The sequence below is a fragment of the Herpailurus yagouaroundi genome, unplaced genomic scaffold (assembly GCF_014898765.1).
Source record: "Herpailurus yagouaroundi ecotype Mexico unplaced genomic scaffold, PumYag 194, whole genome shotgun sequence".
Classification (NCBI taxonomy): domain Eukaryota; kingdom Metazoa; phylum Chordata; class Mammalia; order Carnivora; family Felidae; genus Herpailurus; species Herpailurus yagouaroundi.
This window is the reverse complement of record NW_024412425.1, coordinates 4,921,404-4,934,450: the sequence shown is the minus strand read 5'-3', so window position 1 is coordinate 4,934,450 and position 13,047 is coordinate 4,921,404. Positions and strand designations below refer to the sequence as shown.

At 50.4% G+C, this 13,047-nt stretch overlaps 1 protein-coding gene and 1 long non-coding RNA gene across 2 annotated transcripts; one reads left to right on the top strand and one right to left on the bottom strand.

The window, feature by feature from the left end:
* Nucleotides 1-3,712: 3,712 nt before the first annotated feature.
* Nucleotides 3,713-6,932, bottom strand: LOC121011599 (uncharacterized; the record flags this gene model as incomplete). The annotated part of the gene is given in 3 exon segments (XM_040446180.1): nucleotides 3,713-5,320; nucleotides 5,322-5,770; nucleotides 5,772-6,932. Coding segments are annotated over 3 exon segments (3,045 nt in total), but the record flags the coding sequence as incomplete, so codon positions are not given.
* Nucleotides 6,933-10,369: 3,437 nt separating this feature from the next.
* LOC121011600 (uncharacterized) lies at nucleotides 10,370-12,249 on the top strand. The gene is made up of 3 exons (XR_005781664.1): nucleotides 10,370-10,419; nucleotides 10,891-10,929; nucleotides 11,946-12,249. It is a non-coding gene; the product is annotated as an uncharacterized LOC121011600 (long non-coding RNA).
* Nucleotides 12,250-13,047: the final 798 nt, after the last annotated feature.

Below are 13,047 nucleotides of genomic sequence, written 5' to 3'. Positions count from 1 at the left end.
TACCCAGCTGCAATTTCAACATGCACGCATAGGTTTCCTCCCCACAACACCAAGCAATTTTCAGCTCAACTCTGCCACAGTCTACCTGGAGATAGCAACAGATTCCACAGGTTAAGGGTTCAGTCCTACAAGACACCTTCCACCCCCCACCGCAGATACTTATCACAAGCCCCAGGCTGTTAACCTGTCTTTTGACCACCTGCCTACACACTGAAGTTTCCAAGAACCTCCTCCTTAGGTTTTTTTAATTTCTTAGAGCAGCATGGAAAACTCAGGGAAACACTCACTTGCATTAACCAGTTTATTAAAAGATGTGATAAAAGATTCGAATCTGTCTCAGACTTTGAGCCTGGAGTTCTCTCTTGTCCAGCCAGAAAGCAGATGCAGAATTAAATGTGAGAGGGGCTAATGTCCGGGTAGAGACAAGAGCCCTGAGTAAGGGTCCTTCCTCCTCTTTTATTTGAATCAGAAGGCTAACAAACATGGTGGACAATGAAACAGTTATCATTAACAGCTATCACACACTCAAGTATGTGAAAGAGGGTTTTGAAGATACGCGGTGTTAGGGGTTTGGGTCAATACAAAACAAGATCCCAGCGCCAAGCAGATGGCTGTTTATGGCAGGCACTGGACACCAGGCACCTTGTCTGTTATCTTAACTTGCCTAGGGGATAAGACAGAACATGCTACCTCAGGGTCAACGAGGCACATTTCTTTTGCAGATTAACTCCGCTCTGGGCAATTTCACCCTACTGTGGTGGTCTATTACCCTGTTTAGCTATTCTGGATGCTTTTGTCCTAAGCCTTGTTAACCCACTGGTGCAAGCTCAGGGAATTCTTGAACTTATTTCCCATATGAATCAACAGCTAGATGAAGAAATACATAGAGGGAGGTCTGGGGAAAGGGCGTGGGGCTCTCATGCCTTCTCTAGGCCCACCATTCTTCCCAAACCTCCACCTGTTCACCAACCGGGAAGCTCTCTAAACCCAGTCCTTTTGCTTTTTTTAGGGAGGCCTCATCGATAGTCACTATTGACTAAATCATTGGCTGATGCAACTTCCAGCCTCTCTCCCCTTCCCAGAGGTGGGGGTGGGGCAGGGCTGAAAGTTCCAGTTCCCTGATTACAGGGTTGGTTTTCCTGTCAACTAGCCCTGCCCTTGGATGGGGTCTAAAAGTCACCATCATTAATAACAAGACACCCCTTTTTACGTGTATGGCTCTAAGGAGTTTTTAGGAACTGTGGATGAAGAGTAAACATAACTGAGAAATATATATATATGTGTGTGTACATATATAAACACACACACACACACACACACACATATATACACATGATTTGAATGATGAAATATATATATTTTTTTAATGTTTATTTTTGAGAGCGAGAGAGAGGGAGACAGGGAGTGAGTGGACGAGGGGCAGAGAGAGAGAGAGAGGGAGGCACAGAATCCAAAGCAGGCTCCAGGCTCTGAGCTGTCAGCACAGAGACCCACATGGGGCTCCAATGCAGGAACTGTGGGATCATGTCCTGAGCCACAGTCAGATGCTTAACCAACTGAGCCACCCAGGTGCCCCTGAAATATATATTTCTTTATAAATCATTATATTACAGCTATAAATCCTGACTTTGACTTGTATTCAGAATTGAGCCCAGTTCCATTGAGTCTGAAGTCTAGTGTCCCTATTGCAATAGTTCCTGAAGAAAATTTGTTTTTACTACTTAAAGCAGTCTGGTTCTGGTTTGTTTTGTTTTTGTTTGCTTGTCTTTTTAAATTTATTGTCAAATTGGCTTACATACAACACCCAGTGCTCATCCCAACAAGTGCCCTCCTCCTCAATGCCCATCACCCACTTTCCCCTCTCCCCCACCCCCCATCAACCCTCAGTTTGTTCTCTGTATTTAAGAGTCTCTTATGGTTTGCCTCCCCCCCTTGTTTGTCTTTGTTTTTAACATACGTAAGCTTATGAATTAAGAAATATTATCAGGATAAGACAGTGTTGCTCCTGGATTGGAAATAGACTGGGAAGTGTTCTGTTTGAACCAGTGGCCCAGCACAACCCTTGTGTTATACCCAGAATTCGTGATCCCCAAAGACCGCCAGGGAGCCGGGTCCGATGCAAAAGTAAAGAGCCTTTATTCGAGCTAGCTCGAGCTCAATCCCCTACCTGCACCGACGCAGCGGTGAGAGGCTGGGGAGAGAGCGAGTTTCAAAAGCACAAAGGTTTTATAGGGGTCTAGGGGCAGTTGGTGAGGTAATGGCTGTGGCCTCAGCCGATTGGCTGGGGAACAGGTCGGAGTCCTGTTACCCAGGTCGCTGGGCGTGTTTTGATCGGGAAGTTTGAAAGGGAGAGAGGGAGGTTACTCAAGGGGAGGAGGCGTGGTCTGAGGTTTCTGTGATTTTCCCAGAAAAGGGGCCATGTCGGGACATTATCACTCAAGGTGGAGGACACAGAACAAGATGGAGTCGGTCGGCATAGGTCCGCTCTTTCACTCCCCCCTTGTCATGTAGCTTGCGGACCCAATCATGGGACCGGCTGCATTTCTATTTTGTAATCTGGGAGCGTATGGTGACAAGGGGAACAGTTTGGAGGTCTATGCAAAGTTCTGGGAACCAAGTGCCCCTGGGGTGGCTCTGGGAGGTCTGATTAAGTATTGTCTCCGAGCTGGTGTCTATGATCTGCCAGGTGATATCTTGGGGGGCATGGGGACTCCCGGCAGCATGAGCAGTGACAAGCAGAGCTAACAGAGTTACCAATATTAGGTGGGTCGAATGCGCTGTAGCTTGAGCTTGAGTGGGTTGTGTTGGTCCCGATTGACGGCCCATCACGTGATGAAGTCCTTCCGGATTGAGGAGGGGTCCGCTGGCCGAACGTGGGTATGATGGACCCAGGTCACGATGCCATCTACTTTGAGAGCGGTGGAGGTTGTCAGCACCACGATGTAGGGTCCCTTCCAGCGCGGCTTGAGGGTCTCTTGGTGGTGCCTCTTGACGTAGACCCAGCCTCCCTGCCTGTACTGATGAGGGGTCGGGGTCAGGCCAGCCTCGTAGATGGCACGGAGGCATGGCCAAATGTCCTCGTGCGCCCTCTGGAGCCCTCTCAAGGAAAGAAAAAGTTCTTGCTCTTTAAACTCAGCAAAAGTTCAGCTTGAAGGTTGGGAATAATAGGGGGTGGCCTGCCAAACATGATCTCATAGGGAGTAAAACCCAAGGTGTAAGGAGTGTTCCTAACCCGGTAAAGGGCATATAGTAGGAGAGTCACCCAGTCCCCGCCAGTCTCCATGGCTAATTTGGTAAGGATCTCTTTTAGGGTTCTATTCATTCTTTCTACCTGTCCTGAGCTCTGGGGCCTATAAGCACAATGTAATTTCCAGTTTGCCCCCACCGCCTTGGCTACTGCCTGCATTACCTACGAGATAAAAGCTGGTCCATTGTCTGATCCTATGGTGGCAGGAAAACCATACCTGGGTAAGATGTCTTCTAGTAGCTTCTTAGCCACCGTCTGAGCCGTTTCATGCTTGGTTGGGTATGCCTCCACCCAGCCAGAGAAGGTGTCTGTAAATACTAAAAGATATTTATAACCATACTTTCCTGGTTTGACTTCAGTGAAGTCGACTTCCCATTGGGCTCCCGGTCTGTTGCCTCTGAGCCTGGTTCCTTTTTTAGTTGATGTGGCTCTCGCGTTGGTGAGTTGGCAGGTCTTGCAGGCAGATACAACTTGCTCTATTTTGGTGTCCTGTTGGTGAATCTTGATTCCGGCATGTCGGATTAAGTCTTTTAATTTTTGGGCCCCCATGTGAGTAGACCGATGCATGTGCTCTAATATTGAGACTCCGAGCCGGTCTGGCAACACGAGCTCCTTGTTATGTGTATACCACCATCCCTTTATCTCCTGGGCCATGGGGAGTTTCTTGATCCTCTGTAACTCCTCCTGGGAGTATTCGGGCTGGTCTGGTAAAACTGGGTCTCCCAAGTCCGGTAGTTGTTAAGCCGTTTTCTAGCTCCCAACGTTAGCGCCTTGGTGAGGGCTATGAGCTCTGCTCACTGGGCTGCCGTCCCGGAGGGTAGAGCCTCCGCCCATACGGTGTCTGTTTTGGTGACCACCGCTGCACCCGCGTACCTGTGTCCATCCCGCACAAAGCTGCTGCCATCAGTGAACCAAGTAGCCTCGGCATCGGGGAGGGGCCTGTCGGTCAGGTCTGTCCAGAATCCATGTACTTGTTTCAGGATTCCCACAGTCATGTAGTGGAGCACCTAGGGCAGGGCCGGGCCGGGCAGCAGGGTTGCAGGATTGAGGGCTGCACTGGGGTGGAACCGCACCCATGGAAGGTTGAGTAGGAGGCTCTGGTAATAAGTCACATGTGTGTTGCTCATCCATCTATCAGGAGGCTGTTTCAGGACCTCTTCAATGGCGTGTGGGGTCATGATCCAGATCTCCTGTCCTAGGGTCAGTTTGTCTGCGTCCTTGACTAGGAGTGCTGTCGCTGCAATAATTCTTAGGCATGGCGGCCAGCTGGCAGCCACTGGGTCTAGTTTCTTGGACAGGTAAGCCACCGGGCGGTTCCAGGGGCCTAAGGCTTGAGTTAGAACCCCTTTTGCTATTCCCTTATGTTCCTCTACAAAGAGGTAGAAGGGCTTCGTAATGTCTGGTAGGCACAGGGCTGGGGCACTTAGGAGGGCCTTTTTTAACTGATTAAAGGCAGTTTCTTCTTTTTCAGCCCATTTAAATGTTTCCCCCTCTTTGGTAGCTTCATATAGGGGCCTGGCGATCTCAGCAAAACCTGGAACCCAGAGGCGGCAGTAGCCGGCTGATCCTAGGAATTCCCTCACTTCTCTTCGGGAGGTGGGAGTAGAGATCTTTAGGACAGTTTCTTTTCTGGCTTCTGATAACCGCCGCTGTCCACCCTCCAGGATATATCCCAGGTAACTTACCCTCTTCCTGCATATCTGAGCCTTCTTCACGGATGCCCAGTACCCTAAGGCGCCCAGGGTAGCCAGCAGGTCCTGGGTCCCTCGCTCACAGTCTTTGGCCATGTCAGCAGCAATCAGGATGTCATCTACGTACTGCAGGAGGGTGAGGCCAGGGTGTTCCCTTCTGTACTCACCCAGGTCCTCGTGTAGTGCCTCGTCGAAGATGGTGGGTGAATTTTTGAATCCCTGAGATAGCCGTGTCCAGGTGAGTTGCCCACTGTAGCCCTCCTCCGGATCATGCCACTCGAAGGCGAACAAGGGTTGGCTCTGGGGTGCCAGCAGCAGACTGAAGAAGGCGTCCTTTAAATCTAGTACAGTATACCAGACCTAGGAGGGCGCCAAGGAGCTCGAGAGTATATGGATTGGGAACAGTTGGGTGTATGTCCGCGACCCTCTTATTTACTTCCCGGAGGTCTTGTACCGGTCGGTAGTCATTTGTGTGAGGCTTTTTGACCAGCAGTAGGGGGGTGTTCCAGGGAGACTGGCAAGGAACTAGTACCCCTAGGCTTCGTAGTCTCCAGATGTGTGGCTGGATCCCCTTCCGGGCCTCCTGAGACATGGGGTATTGTTTGATCCTTACCAGACTTTCTCCTGGCTTGAGCTCTACCAAGACCAGGGTCCTGGGAGTGGCTAGTCTTATCCCACCCGTCTCTGCCCAAACCGAGGGGAATTCTTGTAGCCATCTGTCTATATTATCCTCTCTCGGGAGCGCCTCCTGGAGGAGGCGGTATTCATCCTCCAGTTTCATGGTCAGGACCTGGATGGGGTGGCCCTTGCCATCGGTGACCTGAGCCCCCCCCTTGTCTGAAAGTTATCTGAGCTCCAATCTTGGTCAGTAAGTCCCGTCCTAACAGCAGGCAGGCGCATTCTGGTATTACCATAAAGGAGTAGGATACCCGGCCCGGCCCCAAATCTACCGTTCTTCGGGTAGTCCATGAATAGTGGCTCATACCAGTTGCCCCTTGTACCCAGGACTTCTTGCTGGCTAGTTTTCCTTGTGGGGTGCGGAGGACCAAATGTTGTGCTCCAGTGTCGATGAGGAAGTCAACAGGGGTCCCCTCCACTTTAAGAGTTACCCTGGGTTAGGGGAGAGGGTCCAAACCCCGACTCCCCTAATCACTCAGTTTATCTAGCTCTAGGACTTTTACTCGATCAGTCTTGCTTCCCTTCCCGCCGGCCTTTTTCGGACAATCTCGGGCCCAATGCCCTATCTCCTTGCAGTATGCGCACTGATCTTTCTGAAGCCTCTGCTTCCCCCCCTTGGTGGTTCGTTTCCCTTTTCTTGCGTCGTCTGCCAGCTGCCGGAGACGGCGGTCTCGTTCCTCGGGGGAGTCGGCAGTGATAGCTAGTAGTATTCTGGCCAGGTCTCGAGTCTGCTTACTGCTGGCAGCCGCCATGGCACGAAGCTGCTTGTCCTCAGGAGGCTCCCGGTTATTATATACCTTTTCGGCTACCACCAGTAAGTCCTGCAGACTTTTTTCTCCTAGTCTATCTATTTTCTGTAATTTTTTCCTAATGTCTATGGCCGATTGGTTTACAAAGGCCATGATAACAGCTGCCTTGCTTTCCGGAGCCCCTGGATCCATGGGGGTATGGGTACGGAATGCCTCCATGATCCGTTCTAAAAAGGCAGCCGGAGATTCATCTTTTCCCTGTTGCACATTTCCTACTTTGGCCAAATTGGTTGGCTTTCTAGCAGCCATTCGGAGACCCCCCATTAGAGTCTGGCGGTAGACCCGGAGCCTCTCCTTACCTTCTGCCGTGTTGAAATCCCACTGGGGCCGAGTTAAGGGGAAGGAGGCATCTATCTGAGCCTGGTTGGTGGTGGGATTCCCATCTGCGCCTGGAACTAGTTTTTGGGCCTCACTGAGGATTCTTTCTCTTTCTTCAGTCGTGAACAGGACCTGCAAAAGCTGCTGGCAATCGTCCCACGTGGGCTGTTGAGTAAAAAGAACAGAGTCTAATAAATCAATAAGCCCTGCCGGTTTCTCAGAAAACTTAGGATTCTGAGCTTTCCAATTGTAGAGGTCTCTAGTGGCGAAAGGCCAATAGTGATGGGGCTGATTCCCCTCTGTGTCTGGGGGTCCGGTGTCTCGCAGGGGCGGAATACTGGAGTCGGCGGCGGAGGCGGATTGCTCCCTCTGAGCCCTTTGTCTGGTAAAGGGCGGGCTTCCCACTGGAGCGTTTCCGCCTCCCGCTCTCGGAACAGCGTCTGCCTCCCCCGGAGGGGGAGGATGGTGTTCTTCAGGCATCCTAGGGGGGTTATACGGGGGAGGAACAATTAATTCTTCCTTAAAGTGATCAATCATAATACTTAGAGGAGTAGTCTGAGTCTGTCCCATAATGTCCGTCCCGTAAGTCCACAGAACAAAACAGAGAAACACAGAAACAGACAAACAGAGGGCCCCTAGAAAGTCTTCCAACTCCATGGAAGCAAAACTGAAAGCTAGTCGACAGCCTCGCGCTGACCGGCGGAAGCGACCTGCCTCGTCTCAGACCTTTGAGGGGATTCCACGTCCCGCCAAGACTGATGAGGGGATTCCACGTCCCTCCAAAAGGGAGGATCTGAACGTCTTCTGAAACTCCTGGCCCGTGGTCCTCCAGTGCGTCCACTTAGACTGTGTCGGGCACTACCAGAATTTCAGAAATGAGCTCACACAGAAAAGACGGAACAGACACTAACTGTGGCCAGTCAGGCTCTCCAGGTCAGGGGTCCCTTGGGGGTCTTGGGGATCCTGGGCCGAGCCCCCAAATGTTATGCCCAGAATTCCTGATCCCCAAAGACCGCCAGGGAGCCGAGTCCGATGCAAAAGCAAAGAGCCTTTATTCGAGCTAGCTCAAGCTCAATCCCCTACCTGCACAGACGCAGCAGTGAGATGCCGGGGAGAGAGAGTGAGTTTCAAAAGCACAAAGGTTTTATAGGCCAGGTCGCTGGGCACGTTTTGATCGGGAAGTTTGAAAGGGAGAGCGGGAGGTTACTCAGGGGAGGAGGCGTGGTCTGAGGTTTCTGCGATTTTCCCGGAAAAGGGGCCATGTCGGGGACATAGTCATTCAAGGTGGAGGACACAGAACAAGATGGAGTTTGACGGCATAGGTCCGCTCTTTCTCTTGTTCACCTAAAATTTCTCCTGAAAGATGCCCCTCATAGCCTTGTCTGGAGTGTTTTCCCCTCTCCACCTTGAGGAAATAAACTGAGGCTCACAAAGTGAACTCTAAAGCTTCAGTCCACATATATTTGTAAAGAATCAAAATAGCATCTATTAGCTCCCACCTAATAGGGAACACATTTTGTATCAGACTGGCATTGGGATAGTTTCCAGCTTTGGAGGACATCCAAAATCCGGTCTCTAAACATCCATGATCAGTTGCATACTACACTTCATGGAAATCGGAGGGCGTCTCTTTAAGAAGAGCGAAATTCCCTTCAGTTCTCAGAGCTTGGCGGGGGCCGGGGGGGGGGGGGGTCCCATTTCCTCGCCGTCACCCCTTTCCTAGGTTCGTGCCCCATGCCACGCCTGCCGGAACGCGTCTCACTAAGGTCCGAGGCTCCTGGGAACTACATTACCCAGATGCCCCTGCGTCGTGCATCTGCAAGCGCTGGGCCAATGAAGGCCCTGGACAGACGCCTTTCTGAGAGGGGGGAATCCCCCAGACGGGACTTCCGGCTTCTCTTGGCAGTGGTCCTTTTTATCACTCTTGAGCCTGGCCGTTTGATCCGATTCTTAAATAATTGTTGGAGCCCAAGATAAAGTGAGCGGGAGGCATGAAAGTAAATGTGTCCCCACCGACAGAGGCGGTGCTGAGACTTGGTGAGAGTGCCGCCCGGGGTGATACTGTGTGTTTGGCTGAGCCTGCAGCACTGTGGCCTGGTTCCTGGCAACTCCCTGCTTTGCCTTACTGTCGGGCCTTGAGGGTCCTGTGTGCCCTGATGGAGCCAGTGCAAGTTGGTACTGTATCCCTCAAACCCACACCAGTGGGAATCCCATCTCTGAATCCCAAAGACCCGGATGAGTCCCTATGCAGTTCGCTTTCAGTCATGCCCTTTGTTCGGGACTGTGGCGCCTTCCTGGCCGGGATGCCCATTTTTGACTTTCGGCGTGATAAGGAGTTGAATAGTGTTACAGGCAGAGGGACTGTCACGTGCAGAGGCTTGTAAGTGCTACTGAGTGGAGTGTTCGGGGAAACCTGCAGCCTGTTTCCTGTATACAGGAAACAGTGAGTGGTGTGGCAGCCTGAGCAGTTAGGCTTTCATTCCGAGGGCCATGGAGAGTTTTGAATCGAGAGACCTGATGTGAGATAGGATTTTAAAAGGTTCCCAAAGGCCGCTAAGTGTGGAAGGGACTTTGGGGAGGGATAATGAGAGGAAGTGGGGAAAGTTTGAGAAAGTTCCTGTAACAGAGTCTGGGAGCATTACCATGAGGCTGGACCAGAGGGGTAGCCAGAGGACTGTCAACGTAAAACTCTGGGCAAAGTTGAAACAAGCAAGGAAGACAATTCAAGGCTATTGCAGTAGGAGAGAGGGACTGAATTCAACTCCAATGAAATGAAAGGCAGGAGGGTTTTTAAGTGCTGGAGTGAGCCATTGGAAAAGTGCTGGAGGACGTCAGATGGGGAGGTTGATCAGTGGGATCTGCGGGGCACAGGGAGTTACTCCTGAGATTGCACGTCCTTTTTTCTGTGATTAAGACGTATGTGTTTTCTAATTGGTATTTGTAGAAGTTAGGCTTCTCCTGGCCCACGGAGACTGAGAGATAGGGCTGCTGTGTTTTTTGGTGTTCACATTGCAAAGAGATGGTTCCCAAGTCCTTGAGAAAGTCATTTCCTGGGTTGAAAACTGGGCCAGGAGAAAGAAGATTTACATATATTTGGGGGGGGGGAAACGGAGAAACAGTTTACAATCGCAAGTTTCCTAAAGTAAATGCTTTAAGAAAAGGGAGTTTAGGAGCCTATAGTCAGGAAGAACCCTGATTAACACTTAGTCAAGCTGAGGAAATGCTAAGGCTGTCTTGGTAAGGGGGTAGAAATGATACGAGGTAGACCCTAAGGAAAGAGGACTATTTTAAGTATAGAGTACTATCATCTGTCCACCTGCCAAGGCCTATCCTCCCTACCCCCTATTTTTAGCTTAATGAACTTAAGGAACACCATTTGTTTTAAAATTAAGCAATCACTGTTTCTCTAAATGTGTTCCTATAGGTAGTCAATTAAAATTTAAAATGGATTTAGCAAGGTAAATTAAAAAAAAATTTTTTTTTAACGTTTATTTTTGAGAAGGAGACAGAGCGCGAGCAGGGGAGGAGCAGAGAGAAAGGGAGTCAGAATCTGAAGCAGGCTCCAGGCTCCAAGCTGTCAGCACAGAGCCTGATACAGGGCTTAAACTCACAAACCGTGAGATCATGACGAAGTCAGATGCTTAACCGATGGAGCCACCCAGGTGCCCTGAGCAAGGTAAAATTTTAAAAGCAATTAATACTTGGTTTACCCTTAATACGCAGCTAAGCAGTGTACTAATATACTAAAATCAAAAGTGTTAAATATCATATTTTCTTAAATGAATAAAATATCTGAAACATTCAGAATTTCAAAATCCATCACTTAATTCGCATTGAGAACAATAACAAATATGATAGTCATAGCACACACTCAGCACTTAATATGGACTAATGTGTTTGATCCCAACACCAGCCCTATGAGGTTGGTTCCCTTAACTATCCCCATTTTACAGAAGAAGACACTGAAGCAAGGAGAGGTTGAATTGTCCCAAATCACACAGCCAATGAGGTCAAGCTAATGACTGAGGCTTCTTAATTAGACATTCAAATGGAGGTCACCTTGATTCAGGGCAGTGATGAAGGTTTGGATGAACCCTTGAGACCCTACCATGGATACGTATCACTCACAGTCTTACTCTCCTCACAGGGACCCATGGCTGCAGAAATGTTTGTGGATCATGCACAGGTGAGTGGGGGGTATCTCAGTCCCTCACCCACCCCATCTTTACCCATATAGTCTCTGGGGTGTCCTGGAATGCTGTACCTGCCACCCTCATGGCTATTGGGACTGGGGCCCCTGGATTCCTTGAGATTCAAGGTCCTGAGCCCACACCAGGAATTATATGAAGGGGTTTCCATTTCTGACAACCAAGAGGATGCTATTTAGGGGTGTTATAGGCACAGAGATCAGCATTTGCAGATACTTGGAGGTGAAACTGAGTTGGCAGGATTCAGGGAACTGCACGTCTCCAATATGTCTGGTGGGACCAAGGAGCAAAAATGTAGGAATCAGGTCTAGAATGGCAGTCTCAGGAACTATGCCTCTATTCTGAGGATGTTAGGAATGTTGGAACATTAAGAGTAGAGAAGGGAGGTCATTTGAATCATGTTTTAACAGACTTCCTCTGGCTGCAGACTGGAGAACAGAGAGTAGGGGTGGGGGAGGAAGGTACTGAATAGTCCAGATAAGTATTGGTAATGACTGGATCAGGATGTTGGTTGTGGAGGCAGGGGAAAAACGTATGGCTTCTGGGTTGGTTTGTAAAATAGGTCTGACTACTTTGTGATATGGATGGTTAAAGAGAAAGAGAGGAGCTGGAGATAATTCCAAGGGTTGTGGCTTTTGCAACTGGAAGAAAAGAATTACCCTCTACTGAGATGGAGAAGTCATTTGTAGTGTTATGGAACCAGGCTGGAACGCTGGTGGAAAAACCAAGCGGCACTCGGAGATCTTGGTGGATCGGAGATTTATTTAACATCGGCGGGCGGGCTCAGAGGAGACCGTTTCTCCAAAGATCTGAATCCCGGATGAAGGGGGGAAGGGTAATTTATAGTTGTCAGCTTCCATATCTGTGGCGGGTTTTCCTGCACAGCAAACAGGGCAAGAAGAACCCGGAAGAGGGGTCTCTAAGCTAGAGACCAGAGCTTGTTTTAGTCCCATCGCCATCTTATGGTATAAAACTTTGTTCATTTTCCCAACAGTAGGAATAATTTTCAGAGGGAATATCAGGAGTTTGGTTCAAACCTGTTGAGTGTGAGAAGTTCCGGAGACTTCTGAGTGGAGGCATTGAATGGACGGCAAGATGCCCATGTCTGGATTTGAGGGTAAGGGCTCAAGTTCCAGACACCACGAGGTGATGTCCTATATGGGGACCAGGGTAGAGCTGTGAGTCACATTTGGGAAGGGACATCTTCAGGTCATGGTGCCTGAGGGGCAGAGAAGGGGAGGACAAGGCCAGAGGACTGGATCTGTGCCTTGGGCACCTGAGTGGTGTTGGTGAGCATCACAAAGACAGCTGAGGGAGGGTGGTGGCCGTGGGGGAGGAGGTGGGGCTTGTGAGGGTTTGAGGCTTCCACGGAGGAGTGCACATTGGATGGATGTGGAAGCACAACAGTAACGGGAGTGAGATGACAGTGAGGCCAAGGCCAGTGCTTCCTCAGCCCTCTGCGGGCTGGCCAGGCTTTTGTGGTGACCTTGTGGGGCCTGGAGAGGTTTACACAGGCTGGTAGACGAGCTCAGGAACACACAAGGCCAGGGGACAGTGGTGGGAGTGCTGGGTGAGGCTTGACTGGAAAGAGGGAGGCTGAGACTAGTGAGGGGACAGTGTGTGCAGCACAGCAGCAGAAGGGCCTTAAGGTGTGGACCCCTGAATGTGGTTCCAGGTGGGTGAGGCCGAAGCAGGAAAGGATGTGGTGCAGAGGCCTTTAAAGCAGGGCTGGGGGCTTCCCCTGCCAGTGTGGGCCACCTGGGGACCAGCGCAGGATGGATCTTCATTGTATTTGCCAAGTGCTCTTTGGGTGCCAAGGGCAGAGTGGAACATGGGGAGGCCAGGGACATACCCTGGATGGGGGCTGGGATGGAGGAGGAGGTGGCCATGACCATGGGGGTGATGGATGGGAGGGCAATATGGTCCATGGAGTGATGGGTCAGTGGAGAGAGGGAGAACTGAGTGTCCCAGGGCCTCACTCCTAGCAGCTTAAAGGAGAAAGCTGAACCCGTGTTTGCTTGTGTCTCAGAGGCATGACCTGGGAACCCCTGGGGAATTTGCTGGCAGCAGAGGAGGTGGAGCCTTTCATGCCATGC